Consider the following 20930-nt stretch of genomic DNA (forward strand, 5'->3'; position numbering starts at 1 on the left):
GGAGTCGTATCATTTTATATTGAGTGGCATTAAGTTATTTTCACTTTCCACTGTGACTTGTTTTTGTTCCCTTTTCGTCGTAGTATAAACATAGTTATCATTTTTCATTTATCGCGCGCACTTACTTTACTTTTCAGTGCAATCTTTAATCGTTCTGCCAGTTTCTTCTACTTTAAGGTTTATTCCATGCATTTGTTAATATCAAAGATATACACCTTTATGTTTAATTTCTCGCAGTATTCCTGTGATCATTCCTTCTTCATCAAACGTTTCTGCGAAATGTTAATGATGATCTTCTCAAACGACTCTATTCTTGGCGATTATTCTCCACTCCTCTTCGTTCTCCGATTTGTTGAGGTCGTATACTTGAAATCATCGTTCAATTCGAATCTTATGCGTTGCAAGGACTTTATTCTTGGGTATCTTCTTACCGATGAAGCCATAAACAAACAATTTTGAAAGACATATCCTTCCCTAAAGGGGTACATGCTGTATAGACCACCTTGATATCATTTGCCGCTTACAACGCCATTCCATCTTAGGTTGCTCGTATCAAGAAAGTGCCAAAGCCTAGCAAGAATCAGTCTCTGTTCGTCCCTGCAGTTATTCCAATCTCACTATATTTGTTCCACCGATTATACAAATTCCAACCCTACCATAACTACCCCTTGTGAAGAAATCACGGGTGGAGAACTGGCCTTGAGCGACTGGTTCCCTTTTGTTGGAATAATATTACTTAGTCAATGCAAAAATATGTAGGATCGTTTCTGTAATTTACATCTTGTTAATTTTCACCAGTATTTTCTTGTTTATATTTCTCCTTTATAATTAAATATCGTTCTTTCAAGCTTTCATAAATACAGTGGGTGTAGAATGTATTCGTACACAGATCAATTTCCCAAAAAACTTTTGTGTGAGATTGTAGTTTTTTAACTTCTTTTTTTATAATCAATGATATTTTACATATTCTCGGAAGTCTCTAAGATAGATGTAGTCCAAACAACATTTACTAGTTAATATAATTTGTGAAATCAACAAAAAAATGCGAAAAGTGGGTAAGAGCATAGAAGCAATAAGTATTTGTATGATTCTTATGACGAACCATTAACAGTAGAGTTTATAACATAAACATATTAGTTCATGGCCTCCATACGAATTAGAAAACATCAAATTTCCAGTAAAGTACTTTAAAAAATGGCTCTAATAGAGGAATGGAAAAAGATCCCACTTCGAATAACTAATAATTTAGGTAATTTAACGCTTAGAATAGTTGCAATAATTATAAAATCAAAAGGAAATCCCACGAAGGAAATATTATATACTTGTAAATTAATGTAAATTTCATTTTTTTAAATCAAGTTTTAAATATCAAACAGTTGTGCGAATACTTATTCCTTCAACATTTCTATCAATTGTTTTTTTTTTTTTTGTTAATTTCGTAATTTACATAAATAACTATTTTTTTGTAATCTATCTATTCTAGAGATTTCCGAAAATATGTAGAATGTCATTGTTTATAAAAAATAAGTTATTAAATTACAATTGTACATAGTTTTTTTGGAAATTGATCGGTGTACGAATACTTTCTACACCCACTGTAAATTAAATAAAGATTAAAGGTATTAATTGCGTGTTTATATGATCCCATATTCCATTACTTTTCTCTAGAGTATAGGTGTCTCGTTCTCGAGGTTATACTCACAGGCATCGTGGAGAAGGATGGCTGAGAATGCGCGTGGGGATGTGGATGTGGGTGTGCTATGTGCGCAGCGAGATGGCCAGGTAACTTGGGCCCATCCTCTGCTTTTTCCTCCTCTCTCCTTTTTAAGCACGCTGCCTTTGGGTTAAGGTTTCGTTCTGGAAAGAAACGCAAACGCTTCGTTGGAAAATATTCTAAAGAAAAGTTAAAATTGTAGACAAGAAAAATATTATTTGACGAAAAGAGAATTTTTGAGAATTATAAGAATAACTTCTCATAAATTCATCTAAAGGTTAATATATTAGATTGTACTAAAAGTTTCTTTCGTTTTATTAGTAGTAATACACAATATTAGTAGTAGTAATACATAATATATTACATATTATACACATACATATATCATATATACATAATATATACATATTAGTAGTAATACACAATATTTTATGTTTTATGTTGCATCACTGACTTGTATACGACGCATTTTGCTTTATTACAGATATAACATCAACTTCCAAGTGATAAGGTTGTCTCTTTATGTAGACACTGCCACAGAAAACAGCCGTGTGCAAGTCGCGAAAGAAACTTTTGGAGCAACCTAAGATTATGTATACATGTATGAATTTATCGTTTGATCAGCTACAAGATTACAATAATGAAAATACCCTATCCCAATTAAAAAAATGCTAATGACTTTGAAATTTATTGAACCCTTTGAAATGAGATGTCCACTATGGGGGGCATCGTAAGTCTAGCAAATTTTGTTAGTGGTTATGTAGAATAAATTTATGCTAGGGCAAATTTAAAAAAAAATGCGTTGTTCCTTGAAGTTTTCTTATTGAAATTGCATGAGAAAGCAAACCAAAATATGGTGCATATACAGAGATTTATAGAAAAATATATGAGCAGGCGTTACATGAGAAGAGTATGAAGTAAAGGGTTTCCTAAAAGAGGCTTCAAGGTTTTGTTTTTGATAGTGAAATATGCCTGTCGACGTGGCGTAATGGATACTTTTAATTATGTTTAATTACAATTACGTGTACTTTATTTAAAATATATCAATTAAACATATTCTATATATATTACAATATATTGGGTTGTCTGGAAAGTCCGTGTCGATTTTTGGTAAATGGTACAGGTCTGAATATATTGGAATGCTTGACAACAAATAGCATGTATACATCCTTTAAAAGGTGGAAAGAATGTGGAACAAAATGGGACCTACGTAATTCAAAAAATATATATCAAAATTCAAATGTGCCTTTGAATTTTTCTTAAAAATTGGCACGAACTTTCTGGACAACCCAATGCATATATATAATTCATCATAGTATATATTGAATATATTAAAAAACAAAATTCTGAAGCCCCTTTTGAAAGATCCTTTATGTTTGCAGTGGTGCCAACGCTTCAAGAAAGCTATAAAAATTTATAATCAAATCTAATTATACTAAAAAAGACACGTTTCCAAAGTTAAACTCTTTAATCTTTAATGTATGCGATTCTTGTTTACATATTTCGCAACGAGATGGCGCAGAGTGCAAAGGGTTAAAAAATGACCTGGAGTAAAAAATGATCCTATCATAGCATGCGCCTCTTTAAACAGTCTAACTTTATTTTATAGATTTTTTTCAAAAAGAAACATAAATAATGGATATATTCGGGTGTTGACACTTAAATCACAGTATAAGTACAACCAGTAGCGTCACTCCGTGTCGGCATCTTTGATGTTGGTGTCCGAGGTCCGCCATGTTCTTGGTATGCACCGCGCACATATTTAAAAGTGAGAAAAAAATTGAGAGAAAAATATTTACCCAATTGCAAACGGACATAAGGCACTGAACATAAGTGCCGGGATTTAAAAAATATAGTGTTTTAGTAAGAAAATATTCTATTCATATTTTTTTATAAAAAGAAAATATATTTTATAGATTGTAAAAATAATATTCGGATTACTAAGTAACACAAATTCAAAGTTTAAAATATTACAAATTTATAAGTATAACATAAAAGTAATCCGAGTAATCATATGAAACTAAGTGAAAAATAAAAGTAATAATATTACATGGATGTTGTAATAATTTTGTACTTCTAATACGTACCATTTTTTTATTTTATTTGTAATCAACGTGGTTACACTTAGATTATCTACAATTGAAGTATGTACAATATGTCAAGTTACATTGTAATTTCTTGATTAATAATTGAAACATTTCCTGGCAAAATTTGCGACTTATAATTTAAACTTTAAATTTTAAATTTTAAAGTATTCGTCTTACTTGGTTGTACTTATACAGTGCTTAAATGTTCCACCCTGCAGATCATTGAAGCCAACGTACCTCTAACTTGCTGTTCCAGCGTCATGATCACTTCGACCGCCATGTTGAGGATGCCAAGCTTTGTTTGAGGCTTATCCGTTTTCAGGTGCGTCATGCACATTCTTCCTAGTTCCTTGAGGGCCTCGTTGATGTCTCTGATACGTATCCTGAAGCGACAAATCTCGGTTACGTGTGTCGCGATGCAAAACAGACCACAGAAAAGATGAGCAGCGAACGTTCCGAGAAAGAAACATGTGAGAGAGTAGCTGATCCATCGATCGTTACTCCTCGACTTTCGATACCGCTCTATTCGCAAAGGGTACTAACGTTTTTCTAACATTAGATTGATCGAGATCTGGGAACACTCGATAGTGCCGGGCCGTTCATTAATTATGTAAAGTTCTAGAGGAGGATGGAGCTTAAAAAAATTTCTACGTGACCTTACGACGGCGGAGGAGAGAGTTTAAAAAAATTTCTGCATGGCTTTGCCGTGGGGGAAGGGAAGGTAAAAGCTATTTTCATGTAATATTTTACTACGAGTCGAAATTCGTATAGAAGCGAGTGATCGATTTGTTTCCTTACTTTAAGATTGTCTCAAATATTAGTTTCAACTGTAATACGCATTTTCCAAAGACTAAATAATTATTTGTTTTAAATAAAAATGTTTGCGTCATATGATAACGTGTATCAGTGTAACTTTCTAACGACATTTACCCCTCTATGAGCCCACATAACTTTCAGATTACATGTTAATATATCGATATTTTGCCAAATAATTTTAGTTTTCTAACAAGATGACGTATACGTCTTAGTTGTAAAATACAGGGTGTCCAAAAATGTTGCAACACCTTGAAAGGAGTGGTTCGGAGAGGTGATTTGAAACAATCTTTTCCTTAGCGAAAATGTTGACCGAGGCTTCGTTAAGGAGATATTAACGGAAAACCCCGACCAATGAGAACGCGAGTATGCCGATGGAGCGCCCACGGTAACGTAGGCTACGCGCTCTGATTGGTCGAGGTTTTCTGTTAATATCTCCTTAACGAAGCCTCGGACTGCATTTTCGCTAAGGAAAAAGTTGTTTCCAATTACCTCCCGAACCACCCCTTTCAAGGTGTTAAAACATTTTTGGGACATCCTGTATAATGTCTCTGATAACTATTAACAATATTGATGGCGGTTAGCAGCACCATCAACCTTAAATACCAAAGTAAATGCCTTGCAAGTTGTCTCCCATAGAGGGCCAAACTATTTTATTACATTAACTATTTTGTTACTTTTTAGGGAAACTCAATGTAATATCTTATGTAAGAATAGGGAGGAGTTGTCACAAATGGCCAAAATCATCCTTACGCAATTACTGAGCGGCCCCTCACCTCGTTAACAACAAATTAAAGAAAACGTTGGAACCCTTTAGCGTCGGAATAGCATCGCAACCCAGCGAAGAGTTTGAAGGATCTCGAGCAGCATTTGGAATCTTCTGCATAATAGCACGAGGGCTTGATCGTTCGGAAGAGAGATCCAAATTTCTTTCTCACGTGTACATAGAATACGGGCCTAAGTTTTCTCGAGTCGGTGGACAAAACGGACGAGTGAATTCACCGGGTGACTTTCATCGACTTCCTTACCTTTCCCTAGCATTGTTCGCCTGCCGCCTCTCTTTCTCCCTTTGCGCCTTCACGTCGGGATCGTCATCCTCGTCTTCGGCGCTCGAACAACAGTTGCGCAATAACAACACTCGATTAATCACCTGACGCAGGCGGTAACGCTCTATTCGTCCTAGATCGAGCGCGCGCGAACCGACAGCAGTGAGATCGTCAACGCGCCACAATTACCGATTAAAGTGATGATAAGAGAGGAATCGAAAGTAATTTGATTCGACTCGGGCGGTCTTTGATCGTTTCAGTGCTAGGGGTTTTTAAAAATCCGTGTCAGATTGTGCCATGCAGCGCGATAACGCTTCGTTCGATCGATACGATTGCGTCAATAAAAACTGCTTATTTATATGCAGATGGTTTACGATTATTTGAGAAAAAAAAATATAGTAATTACGAGAGGAAACTGTGATATTACTCGCGGCGAGCTACATTCGGAACCGAGCGTGTTGCGAATTGACGATCGTGACCAAACATGGCATCAGATTTCACCACAGAACAGCGCGATCGCACTGCGTGGCGCTGAAACGGTTAAAACTACTTAAAACCGACGGGGATGCTCGATCGATATCGTTGCCTCGTTTCTTTCTCGACGCAGAGCGCAGAGATCTCTTTCTTCGAACACACGCAGCGCTCTCCGATCGGCTTATGCTTGTGGACAGAGAAATAATTCGGGTTGCTGTACCCGGGGGCCCGTATTCTTTGCAACAGAGAACAAACGTCAATGGTGAAGAGTGTCACGCGGAGGGTGAGATGCGGATCTAACGCGCCGGAGCTGGTTTCGTGCTATTACCTAGAAAGTTCAAGGGTTAGGTGGCATCTAGGATATATTAAGTTGTCCCAAAAGTTGCTTCCATTTCATTAATAAGTAATACGTACACAATATTTTATGTCTAATGTTACATTATTAAATTGCGTACGATTCATTTTGCTCCGTTACTGTTATACAATATTAACATCTAATAAATTAGGTTGTCTATGTATATAAACACTGCCACAGAAAATAATTGAGTGCAAGTCACGGAAGAAACTTTTGGGACAACCTAATAGTATATGTGCTGGGTAGGAAGGGAGTTTTCGAACGAAGAGTCGATTCTGAAAGAAATCTTTATTATAGAGACTTGTATTTATATTCGGACACTAGTACTTTATTCGTTATTGCACTGTATTGTATTGTTAGGGAGGGAAACCACTTTTGGAGTCCAAATATTAAGTGTTTCTTGGGATATTTTTGTTCATAGAGAAAAATTTATGTAATTTCTTCATAACTTTGAGAATATTTCGGCTATGTTTTAAAGTACATTTGGTATTTAAAATATTTTTTCAATTCATTTCATACAGAAATCTGCATGGTTGTGGATTCTGCATGGTTATGTATATGCAGATACATGCAAAAGATGGTAACAGAGATAAGTAGAAGGCCAACAGAGATGAAACTGCATACTTTGCTATTGCTATTGATAGAAGACCCAGCTCATTTGACCAGCTTAGAATAAGAACAGTTAACGTTTAGATACATTTCAAACAATTCAATCCGTAGAACATTTGCCTTTCCTTATGTCGCCATTAGAAGAAAAATTTCTCCACATTTTTGATTTAAATTGTTCAGAAAGGATAGACCAAAACAGTTGATGATCAAGGTAAACGTAATATTGTGAAGAAAGTAAAAAAGTATTCTGATTTATCTGAACCTGTGATAAATTTTGAATTACCTGAAGAGTCAAGAAAGAAAGTTCACCTAGACATGATACATTGAGTGTTGAAAGAATATGGTTATTTAATTTTAATATATAATTTTTTTCAAAGAATTTATTCACAAAAGACAAAGCTGATGGAAGTAACAACCTTTTTAGTTCTGAGCGAAAAATAATTTATTACCTCTTCAAGAGATACATGTTATAAATTTAAATCCATAATATGGTAGTATCATAATATGGGGCTGCTTTTTATCAAAGAATTTAAAGAATTGGTATTTATAAATGGTGATTTATAGATAAGTTTAAGAAAAAGTGCAACTGCCATGGACATTGAAAACACATTCAAATTGAATTAAGATAATGGTCGTAAACACAAAATTAGAATACTTTAGGAATATTAAAATACAATTTCCCTCGTGTATTGGACTCACCACCACAGTAACTGGATTTTTCTCTGTAAAAAAATGACAAAAAGAAACTTATCATTTTATGTACCGTTAGCCTATTTATAAGCTTTTTAATTCCAGGATCTATTCGCAGGAGTTAATTAAATGAGTTGTTGGTCACCTACTTACAGTGCTCAATTTAAGGAAACAGATAAATCTCTTGTTTTTAAGAAGTATACAGTATATAAGAAATCAGTGATGGGCAAAACCCTAAGCTTCGAATAAATCTGAAGTTTGCTGATATGTTTGTCTCGTCAAAGAAGAAAACGAGAGTAAGAAATTAATGTGAACCTGGATTAATGTATAACAATATGGAAAATCCTTTTCTAAATTATAAACTGTTTCTAAATAGACTGGTAAATAAAGTATTGATATTTGGCCTCCTGATGTGGTTTCCTTAATCATAACATTCATTGCGATAATGGATAAAGTACTATAGTGTCCTAATATTAATAGTCTCTGTATGTACACAAAGGGATCGTTTGCAGTGTTCGTTTTGATATGGGAGACAATTGCAGCGAGGTAAGATCATAGAATTCTCGAAAGTTCATGAAACATTGTTGGGACTTGTCAATGTCTAACGAGCAAACGACGAAGCGACATGTGATAAGTAAGAGAGATAAACAAATAGAGAGAGAGAGAGAGAGAGAGAGAGAGAGAGAGAGAGAGAGAGAGAATTGAAAAATTGGAAGAAATAACACGTCGAATGATGCAGAGCGTGGAAATGTGCTTGGCAGATTATAAACTAAAAGGTGCATGCCTGAGAAGACCGAATCGCAGCCGAATTAAAATGAGACTGATTGATAGGCGAGCTCGAGAACTGTCCCAGGCTCGTATCATTGCCGTCCTTAACCAGAAACATTTTAATTGTCACGCCAGAATACGGGCCTCGCGGTAGGGAGAAACGCAAGCATGCCAAATTTAAGCTTCGACAAATCGTGTGTCCGTTTTTCTTTTTTTTCTTTTCTTTTTCTTCTTTCCGACGCTTGCTATCGGCATGCGTACGATTAGACTGGACGCAGGACTCGAGGTCCTGGAAGGATCTCGGAGGACTTGAAGAAATTTAAGTTCGAGGAATGCGTACTGCGTGTGTTCACTAACCTTTCACGCACGTTGTTGGCCTGGCGACGTTCCTTCTCGCGCACCGCTTTGGTGCTGGGATCGTCGCAATCTTCATCAGCGCTCGAACAACGGTTGTTTAAATAGAATCGGTTAGTTCAATACTGTGTTGCACACGTGGACGAGAGACTTGTCTCTCGTTGGTGTCTCGACGCCAAAACAAATTCTTACATTTCGCTACTACTATTCAACGGGCGTTTTTAACACCAACGTAATCACCTCGAATTCGTCGTACACTCTGGGCGATTCATGAATGCGTTGCAATACTTCGGATGACAAATAGATTAGAGTACGTATCGATTTCTAGTTATTTTATATACAACGCTAAGGCAATCGACTAAAATCTTTATATTAGGTTATCCCAAAAGTTTCTTCCATTTCATTAATAAGTAATACGTACACAATATTTTATGTCTAATGTTACATTATTAAAGTGCGTACGATTCATTTTGCTCCATTACTGTTATACAATATTAACATCTAATAAATTAGGTTGTCTATGTATATAAACACTGCCACAGAAAATAATTGAGTGCAAGTCACGGAAGAAACTTTTGGAACAACCTAATATAAGGTCATTCTACGGGATTTGGACACTTTTTGGAGAAATACCATAGATTTTTATGAAATTTGGATATGTACTAGTTTTGAGTGGTACCTACTTAAACGTATCTCAAAGTATTCAAACAAATTTGCATTTGGATATTTTTTTTCATAAAATTATAACTATTGAACTAGGCAACAGATAAGAATAAGCGTTCAACAAGTTCAGTCGATACGATCAGCGTTCATTTATATTACTTTTCATTTAGCCAATTTCAATATGTCCATTTTTTTAAAAAATACCTCCATAAAGGGGATAAATGGAGCTATAATCTTATTTCATTTGCAAATTTTTAAAATCTCATGTATTATAAAAATATCACATTTGGTTAAAACAATTTAAAAAAGAATTATTAGACAAATTTTTGTTTAAATTGAAATTATTTGTATTTGATACTTTAATATTTTTACTGTAAGCCCGTATAAGAACTCTATAATGCAAGTTTTCATATATACTTTCAATACAAATAATATGAACAAACTTCTTGAAGAATTTATTAAATTAAATTGTCATTGAATATGCACAAAAACACAAATAAATACTTTGCGGTAGCATCTAAATAATTTTGGTATTTACACAAAAGACCAAAGCATTTCTTTCAATGTTTTATAATTCAGAAATTATGATATGAGGTGTGTTTCGTTTAAATCGAAATGGTAAAAAATATCATGAGGGGATAAAAGCTATTGAAAATATTTGTTCACAAAACTTATGTGGTTCAAAAGGACAAAATATACGGTATAAATAATTATGTTGTAAGTGAAGTGATAGTCTTCCTCCTTTCATTCCATTTTCTATTCCTGTTCGACCAAATGGTTAAATCTACTGACTTCAAACTACAATTGAAAACCTAATATTACAATCAATAACCATGTATTACAGGTCGATGAGGATTATCCATATATTATGGATAAAAATATATAAGGTTCCATATAAAAAAGGTAATGTATCCTTAAAATCTCCCCAATTACTTTACTTACAACACAATTATTTACACCATATGGTTTGTCCATTTAAACCGAATAAATTTTGTGAAAACATTTTTGTGATAACTTCATTCTCTCATAATATACATAACCATTTTGATTTACATACAACACCGTGTATGTATAAGACCTACGGCCCACTTGTTTATATATCCACTTGTTTCAGGATGAAAATTTGCTCTCTGAAAGTATTGCAGTGCATTCATGAATCTGAAAAAAAGAAATCATCACATTAAATAGAATCTTGATACCAAAATTAATTATCTACTTTTACCGTACAATGCTCTATGAATTGTCACACTCTTAGAAGTAATTGACTCTAACAAAGAACATCGTTTCCTGGTAGGTCCAAAATTCTACGTCAGTGTGATCTTTCTTGAAACCTTGAAGCCAGGTGTGCAGATCCGAGGCGGTAAGGTTACTGGTTAAACTCGACAAAGATTCAAGGAGCATCTTTCAATCGGCAACTGGGCAAGACGTTACATTTTCACAACATAGGGGCTTTTGTCCGTTCGATTTCACTACTGTCGTTTCACCGTTCAACATGGACGCGACTTCGATCATCAGACAGAAAGAAACACATTCCAGGTATACTTACTATCTGCGCGATCTCTTTGTCCCTTTTCCCTGAGACGTGGAGTTGACCGTGGCTGCGCCAATGACGCCCGCTGCCGCCAGCTCGCTGCTAGAGGGTTTCGTTTCACCGCCGCTGCTATCCGGCGGATCCTTTCTCTTTTCTAAGGAGACGTATTCTGTTCATTATTAATACTGTCGTTAAGCATTCCCATAAAGCGTTCGACGTCGATACAGCACCGTGACCGGCGTTCATGGAATAGAGCCCGAGAGTCCCGATAAAAAGCTAAGGTATCCTCTATTCTTCTAAGACAAATGAAAACGCATGAGACCTTTTAGAAAATTTATCGACGATCTTCGGAGTTTATGGTATAATGAAGAATATAAAGACAAGTCGCCAGGCATTGATATTATCAACAGAAAAACTCATGGGCTTTCATATATCTTAAAATAAATGTATAAAACATTATAAATGGTTGTCATCCTGTAACATTGATTATCTTGTATAAGAGGTATAATAAACAAAATCGAATACTATAATACTAAAGCAAAGTATTGAAACTTTGTCAAATTCTTTTAAGTCTATTGGGGTAAGAAATCATCACAATATCTACTGCCATGAATATAAAACTATAAATGGATATATTCAAATTACTTTTCATAAATATCACAAAATATGTTTGAAGAATTAAAACAATTGTATACGTTTTAAACCTTGGGATCAATTATTGAAATAGAGAATTAGTTTTATCGATAAATTAGTTTGTTCCTTCTCCTTTTGATTACAAAGATGTAGTTGTATGTATAATAATAGGCCAAGTACAATGGTCCATAAAGACTGAGTGCTGTCTGGCTACCAACTATTACAATTACATAAATGTGTAATAGATACACCCTCGTTCATAAATATGTGAACTCTTACTACCTTCAATGAATAATTAATATACATATATGTAGTATACCGTAAATTATTACTATACTACTTTTGTTGCTAAATTCTATATTGGATGTGTGTTTCGCAACATTTAATAATACTGAATGTTTTAAGTGGCATATTCAATTTTATAGTGGAACTATAGGATCGTTTAGATAGAAAAGTTGAGCAAGAATGTTCAATATATCAAAAACGTTTATGACATAAATATTACAAAATAAATGAGATAATATTATTTTGGATACAATGAAGAAATTAATAGTATTAAAAATTGGTTAAGGAAATTTTAACATTATCTAGTTATCTCTACAGTTTTTCTATCATTACTAATGTGTCGACTGCGGATCTTTATGCAAAATAAAATCTTCTGGAACGTGCCTACAAAAATTGAACCTATATAAAATTAATTTTATTCTGGAAATATTATAACATGAACTATACTTTCAATCTTTTTTATATTCTTGCATATTGTTTGCATTTTGTAGGTTCTTGGACATTCAAATTTCTTATAAATGCATAAAGATCTACAGTCTACTAATGTGATATTAAAAAAAAAAACTATTAATAAAATATGTTCGCTAATGCAACATAAACATATAAAAAAATAACTGATATTCATTAGATATTTATTTCTATTAAGGAAGTGACCACATACTCCTGAACGGGAATGTACGTGTTGATGTTGGTAGTTTTCGTGTTAACACTTTATTTACCAGGAGCCTATTTATAGGCTTTTTAGTTGCAGTATTTAGTTATTCGAATTTATTTACTGTATCGATGGTTGTCTACTTACAATGTTCAGTTTTTGGAAACAGACTTGCCTTTTAATGTACTCAGTAACAGTATGGAGGAATTATTGTCAGCCTAATTGGCATATGATACTGTAGAAAATTCTTTTTAAATTAAAGACTGTTTCTAAATAGCCCGGTAGATAAAGTGTTAAGACGAAAGCACTCCAATGGTCCATCAGTTTAGCAACAAGAAATCTTCACCGAGTATCCACATCCACATGTTATCTCGTCTTACCATTTCCAGAATCGACTAAATGTCGATCAGGGGAAATAGTAAAGTAACATTATCGCTACTAAAAACAAAGACGCGATAAAAAGCCAAGGTACCCTGCATTCCTCTATTCTTGAACGACAAATGAAAACGCGTGGGACCGTTTAGGAAATTGATCGACGATCTCTGGGCACGCTTCTTTCACCCCGGAAGCGGACGGCGACCTTCGCCGAAAACGGCGATCGCAATTCTCGACATTATCCTCGAGCTTTGGGCAGGCTGGTTAGTCACGGAAACGTGAAAAGCGTCCAATTACGAGCAGGAAGAGCTCCACAGGGCCTCGATACGCTGATTCAACCGTCTCCTTAAACGCTCTCCTCTCCTGACAATTGAGAATACTTCGAGTTCGCGCCGGATAGATCAGCCTCGCGATTCTGTGCTAAGGTCCGCGGCCGCTCAAATCTGGCGGACGCTTTTCCAGCGATGGAAGGTTCAACATACAAGTAATATGGAGAAAAGTAAAGAAGAATTGGGCGTAGAAGAAAGTTCTGTTTAATTATTGGCAAAAGTAGATCTAAAGATATAACATAGCCAATCGAAATGCTATCTGTTGCTTTCTATCACCTTATACCCATCGATTGGATTCACCTATGATTTTATACAATATCATTTATTTCACAATAATGAAAATGTGAATAAAGTTCTTTACTTAATACATATAATCTGTACTAATGTATACCTAAAGTAGAAACTTCAAATTTAATTGAGATTACATGCAATTCAGAATTCTGCAAGGGAATTTTGCAGCTGACAATAATTCCTCCATACTGTTACTGAATACATTAAAAGGCAAGTCTGTTTCCAAAAACTGAACATTGTAAGTAGACAACCATCGATACAGTAAATAAATTCGAATAACTAAATACTGCAACTAAAAAGCCTATAAATATATATAATAGGCAGAAACCATTTACACTCTTCGTTAATCACTTATGCTGACCTTTACCCATATAAAAAGACAAGCAAGTATCGAAATTCATTTTTGTCAAAAGCTTTCAATTAATATTAGTAAATCGACTTCACTCATCAAAGCATTACTTCGGTAATAATGGATAGAACTTTCTTCTACGCTTAATAATTGGACTGGAGCGTGGAGAAGCCGTGCTCGGATGGTTCGGAGGCTGAAGCGGGTGGAAAGAATACGCGGTCTGAATTCCGATCGCCAGAAATGGCCGGCAATGGAGAAAAGAGCGCTTCTTTGCGAACGAGTCTCGGAAAACTTGCGCATTCCATTAGCCTGCTCGTCAGAGAAGGATTCCGAGCGTTCACCGGTTAAGAGAAACAGAAGCCCAACGGAAACGGAGACACGCGGATAGAAAAAGAGAGATAGAGGTCTCGGGGAATAATAAAGGCACGACAACGATGCAGGATAGTAGCTACTTCGTGTGATTTATCTAATGCTTCCTTATCAGGCTCGAACTCCGCCGTAGAACACCTGGGAACTCCTCTCGTTTTTTTTTCTCTCCCGTTCGCGCTGCTCATGGGAAAAAGTGTTTATCCGATGATGCGACACCGAGAATAGAACTGACTATCGTCGAACGTCGTTGACTTTTGTCTTTTAATATGTTGTACCGAATTTGCACCGAAGAACTAGAAAACTTAATTCTGGAAGTTAAGTATCAAAGAAAATGAATGTGAAATATTAGGTTGTCCCAAAAGTTTCTTCCGTGACTTGCATTCAGTTATTTTGTGTGGCACTGTTCATACATATACAGTGGGCGTAGAAAGTATTCGTACACCGATCAATTTCCAAAAAAACTATGTAAAATTATAATTTACTAACTTATTTTTTTATCAACAATGACATTTTACATATTCTCGGAAATCTCTAGAATAGATTACAAAAAAAAAATAGCTATTTATGTAAGTTACGAAATTAACAAAAAAAAAAAAAAAAAACAATTGATAGAAATATTGAAGCAATAAGTATTCGCACAACTGTTTAATTTTTAAAACTTGATTAAAAAAGAAAGAAATTTACATTAATTTATAAGTATATAATACTTTCTTCGTGGAATTTCCTTTTGATTTTATAATTATTGCAACTCTTCTAAGCATTAAATTAACTAAATTATTAGTTATTCAAAGTGGGATCTTCTTCAATTCCTCTATTAGAGCCATTTTTTAAAGTACTTTACTGGAAATTTGATGTTTTCTAATTCGTATGGAGCTATAAAGTAATGTGTTTATGTTATAAACTCTACTGTAAATGGTTCGTCATAAGAATCGTACAAATACTTACTGCTTCTATGCTTTTACCCACTTTTCGCATTTTTTTGTTGATTTCACAAATTATATTAACTAGTAAATGTTGTTTGGACTACATCTATCTTAGAGACTTCCGATAAAAATAGAAGTTAAGAAACTACAATCCCACACGAAAGTTTTTTGGGAAATTTATCGGTGTACGAATACATTCTACACCCACTGTAAATAGACAACCTAATTTCTTAGATGCTAATATTGTAACAGTAATTGAAAAAAATGAATCGTACACAATTCAATAATGTAACATTAGACATAAAATGTTGTGTATGTATTACTTATTACTGAAATGGAAGAAAGTTTTAAGACAACTTAATAAATATAAACAAAACAAATGAATACGACAATAAATGTTTAATTATAGTTTCCAATAGTTTGAAAACAAAATTTTATCACAGAAATTTTCAAGAGTATTAGTCTGGCAGTCAACGTGATACGCTCTTGGCAATTAATTTCAATACACCACAGTATATTTGTGATTTTTTCCAAGTGGGACACGAGTAAGAAGCTATTTTGTAATAAATTTATATTTGGTGAAGTGGGGTAACCATATTTGAATTCATCAACAGGGTTTTCAAACAATTAGATAATTAAGAAAGTACCGGTCCTTAACAGCACATGTTCGGTGCAATCTGGTTACCAATTTTTCCAAAGTATCAGCTTTGATTGCCTTCCATTTGTAGTACATTCTACGGATGATTTTTATTCGTAATTTATTCTTCTCGAGTGCATATGTCAAGGTGATCCCACGAGAAATACTGTAGGCTCCCGTTGTGGGGATCATGTACTTTTCTGTTGTAAACCTCGTTACCTAGCAAGTTATGAATATCGAATATTTTACAACTATATGCTAATATGACACGAATGAGTGCAGGTATCTTTTTTCTCCCATACCCACTTCATACATTTGCGAATTGCTCAACGAAACTCGGTTTTTGTTCTTTGCTAACTAAAAAATTTGCTACGAAAAAAATCTTCAACTAAAAGCAATAATGCGAAATTATATTAAATTACTGCACTTTTTTAGACGCATAGTGGTATAATATAAGCATAACACGCATGGGGATGTTAATTTGGTGTAATATAAAATAAAAACAAAAAAATAATTGTAATTTTCGTTTATTGTTGAAACAAAAATAATGAAAGAGGAACATGATATTTTGAAAAAAGTATTCGTCCTGGAAACAAGTATTTGTAGCAAAGTTAAGTACTAGGGGATGGATCAGGTTTTATTCGCCGGGCATTTGATTTTAAGAGGCACTATTCTTTTTACCACTTTCGAGACAATTCTCATGAACTTTTTGCAGCTAAAATACTTCACATAAACTTATGAAATTTGGTACGTTTATTTGTACATGTATATGCAAGATTCAGTTAAATTTACAACTGTCCTGCTCAATTTATTTTTAAGTTACGTAGAATTGAATTCGTCCTGGTGGTGTAGACTAGTTAAAACTGATTTTGTTCTATTTATCATGAATGTGGTTATAACGTGATCTAAGAAAAAAATTCCTAAAAGAAAATGGTAATGTTTAACATATCAAAAGTATACAAAAGTTTCATGGTTAGTATAGGTACACGTGGAAACGCTATAGTATTAAACAATTACAGCATTAAATAGCATAAAGCCATTAAAAAATGACATTTATTTCTATGTAAATTTACAATGCCGAATACTTTATTCCAGGACTTCTGTCGGGCTTCTTTCTCTACTTTCTCTACTTTCTCTTTGATAATAAACGAAAATTTAAATTATTTCTTTTTGTGTTTATTTTATGAGTATATTACAGCATTCTGCGTCTAAAAAATTGCGGTAATTGTATACAATTTCGTCCTATTTCATTTGCCTAAAAACATATGCCACATATTGTAATATGATTTCTTAAAAATCTGTCCCTCTCCTCATAAATAATAAACCAACCTTGAAAAGCTTCCTCGGATTGTTTCCAAAATTCAGGAACAACAAGATCACAAACTATATTTACAAACTCCAAATCAGTTCTACTCGCTATGAAAGGCCTTCCAAGTACAACAAAAATAATACAGGATATCCACGCCGAATTAACATCACTTCAAGTAGATAAAAATGTCCAACCCGAATTTGTTTGGATCCATCACATCAAGGAATCGTGGGCAACGAAAGAGCAGACGAAGCTGCAAAAAAAGCCATCACGATGGAAGAACCATATGTCCAAATATCACCCACATTGCATGAAACAAAAAATTTAATAAAAAACATAGCAAAAGAAATCTGGAACCAGGAATGGACCAACATGCCACCAACAAATCTACACCAAATCCGAAAATCAACCAATGATACAACTCCGACCCTACCAAACAGAAGACTACAAGTGGCAATAACAAGATTGAGAATTGGCCACACAAATCTAACCCATTGTTACAAAATAACGAAATTATAGGCACCATCATGCACCTTTTGTGACGTACCTCTCACAATTAAACATTTAATTGAAGAATGTCAAGGAATGCAGCACGATTGAGTAGAATTCAAACTTTTAAATAATATCCAGACTATTCTCAACAATAGAAACGAATTTCTCAAACTAATATTACTGCAAAATTAGTGCCCTTCAGAGCTTGCAGACTACAAAAATATCGATCAAAACAAACTCGTGCATTCTTGAAGCAAAGAAAAAGTTTAATGATGTTATTCAAGACAATACGAAAAATAGTTTTCTTAAATTTATCTGGGTGCCGTCGCATATAGGAATACTTAGTAATGAGAAAGCCGATAATCTGGCCAAAACAGCTACGCACTCGTGTAACTTGGATATATTAGAAATTCCTTTCACCGACATCTTTGAAACTTATGAAGAAAAAGCTAGACGAAGCAGTTTGAGTATGATCAAGGACCAGGGTGCCTTTAAAGGGATGAAATACTTCCAATTATATTTCAATGACAGTAGCAGACCATGATACTTTTGGGGTAAATATAAAAGAGAATTTATTGTCACAGTAAATCGTATTAAGTCTGAGCATTATAATCTTGCTGGCTCTCTTGCCTGCATTAAGATAATAAGCGAGCCTAAATATAAATGCAACTATGAAATTGAAGACATCAATCATTTGATGTGGCAATGCAGGTTCTACGACAGTTCAAGGACCAAGCTAATTAAAAAGCTCCAAAATATGAAACTGTGTCTCCCACTTAATGTTGAATCGCTTGTTGCGAAACCTAATATTGCAGCTTGTCTATGTATTTTTGATTTCTTAAAAGAATGTAAACTGCGGATATAATGTACACGTAAACTGTATCATACATACTACTGTATATATGAACCTTATTTGAGGTTCTCAAATAATAATAAAAAAATATATATTAACGAAATATGAAATAATGAATAAATTGTTATTGAATTGTAGATATCAACGTGGTCACTAATAACCATGTAGTTGATGTGACTTTAAACAAAGTAATTTAAAAAAAAAGATCGTGAACGTAGGTCTCTATTCCATGAACCACTCGAGAGCTGAGAGCTGCGAAGCTGAGGAAAATGATTACTTAAAACTTACTGGCATTTGTCACAGGTAACCTCTCGATTTTTATGGAACCGTCCGTGTCGGGCGTTGGCGTGAGACCAGGGTAGGAGCCTTGAGGTTGTGCCACTGTTACCGCAGGATGTGGACTCGTCTGCAAAAAGAAACCATCATAATGTATCGATATTCCGGTCCAGGTATCAGAGAGAGACTTACTATCGAAAATTCGAGGACTTACCAAGTGGTCCAGTTGCGGTGGTGACGTATGGGCGTAGATGGAACCGTGTGGACCGACAGGACCGATGTGAAGACCCAGCTGACTTTCCGCGTGGTTCCTCAAAACGTTTATGGCATCGTCCAGCCGTTCCTCCATCCGCGTTCCCTGTACCAACAGAATACCCGACATACGACTCGATTACACGTCTGTTCGACAGCCGTTTGGAGTCTGTAGAAAGATTAGGCCCGTACACCGTCAACTCGTTGGTAATCAGAGTACCTTCGGCGCTGACTTGAATATGTTTTTAAAGGGTCCCATAGAAATGACCGACATAGACTTCATCGGACCAGTTTTTACCAACAGTTTATTTATGAAGAGCGTTTAATTTAAACATTTATCTACTATTAGCTGCGCCATGCGGGTGAAACCGCGTGGAATATTATTCTCATTCACGTAGGTGCAATAATTATTGTAGTGTTTATGTAAGTATGTAGTTAGATACTTTGTAACAGCTGAACACGTTTAACTGGGTGTAATGTAGAGATAGATTTTTAAATGTAAATGTTCATGACGAATTTGGTCGTGTGATAAATGACCATATAATTAATTTCTATTTGAATTATTTTCATTTTTCATTATCTCCTAAACTATGTAACCAAATAACATACTGTAAAGGGCAAATTTTATCTTCATGAAATTTCCCAGATGATCAAATGATTCTTTTTTATAAAGATTAATATATTATATCTAATAAGTACCCTTAAAGTTCACCTTATAATTTTCAATTCATTTTAACATAAGAAAGTTATTATGGTTCAAATATAAAATTATTGTGTCGCTGACTTTTTTTAAATCTATTAATAACCAATATTTTTGTATTACATTATTTTCACATATATCCAACAATTTGGTCAGCGTACGCCGATAAAGCAGGCGAGCAATGCTTTTCTTTCGACTTGATTTACAAATTTTCAGATTTCAAATTGAAAACGTATTTTTATCAAAATGAAACATAGCATATGTTACTCAGTCTAGTGTGTAGCTTTCTAGTGTTAGTAGTGTAGCTTTCTATTACTGAAACAATTATTAAAATCGGTTCAGTAGTTCCGGAGACACCTCCTATAAACAAACAAACAAATCTTTACCTCTTTATAATATTAATATAGATGATGCATGTAATTGCAAAGAATGTAATTGCAATGTATATCGCGGTCAAAATATTGGTGTCGATCAAAGTTGATTTTGGTTAAAACTGGAATCGGTGAAGTCTGTGTTGGTCATTTGCATGGGACCTGTTTTCAATGCGATGGAGAAGCATGTACAGTGACAGAGGATTGTATCGAGTATTTGTGTTTAAAAGTGGGCCATGTAGAAAGGTGATAGGAAGAGGAATTCAGCATGCAGTTAACGCTCCGACTGCAGTTTGCTTTCGATGAACAAGAGATTGCTCCTGTGGTCTAAAGATTAAACCATTTGCATCGTTAGCGCATATATGCCTGGCCACTATCATGAGAGCGCACATATGCTCGTGTTAACGTCAGCGTCTTCTAGAAATCTGTTGAAAGTATCTTCGGTAGTTTGTTTACCACGAAAAATAAAAAAGAAAAGATACACTTTATCAGTATGATAATTGCCACGTGGCTTTATGCACTGACCCTTTCAAATCTTATCATGTGATGCAAAATAATTAGATCTGAGTATTAATCTAAGATGTTATATAATTATTTAACACTGAATCTACCGATGTTTCAGTTGTAACTATTTCTACCCTAATGAGACCTGTCTTAAAGACACATTTTCAATTACATATTTCACGTGATGCTAAATTGAATATACATATGTGAAATGTATATATTATAT

The 20930-nt window shown here is 34.4% G+C and overlaps 1 protein-coding gene across 3 annotated transcripts in view; it reads right to left on the reverse strand.

Moving 5' to 3' along the window:
* Window positions 1-20930, reverse strand: part of LOC128873230 (protein daughterless) — a 400065-nt gene that overhangs the window by 15761 nt on the left and 363374 nt on the right. For all 3 annotated transcript variants that reach the window (XM_054116636.1, XM_054116638.1, XM_054116639.1), the window contains 6 exons: window positions 19092-19244; window positions 18890-19007; window positions 11120-11273; window positions 5643-5732; window positions 4039-4184; window positions 1703-1857 (listed from right to left, as the gene is read on the reverse strand). In XM_054116636.1, coding sequence (XP_053972611.1) covers window positions 1703-1857; window positions 4039-4184; window positions 5643-5732; window positions 11120-11273; window positions 18890-19007; window positions 19092-19244 — 816 coding nt within the window. The remainder of the gene's footprint in view (window positions 1-1702; window positions 1858-4038; window positions 4185-5642; window positions 5733-11119; window positions 11274-18889; window positions 19008-19091; window positions 19245-20930) is intronic.

This window comes from Hylaeus volcanicus, chromosome 3 (assembly GCF_026283585.1).
Source record: "Hylaeus volcanicus isolate JK05 chromosome 3, UHH_iyHylVolc1.0_haploid, whole genome shotgun sequence".
Lineage (NCBI taxonomy): Eukaryota > Metazoa > Arthropoda > Insecta > Hymenoptera > Colletidae > Hylaeus > Hylaeus volcanicus.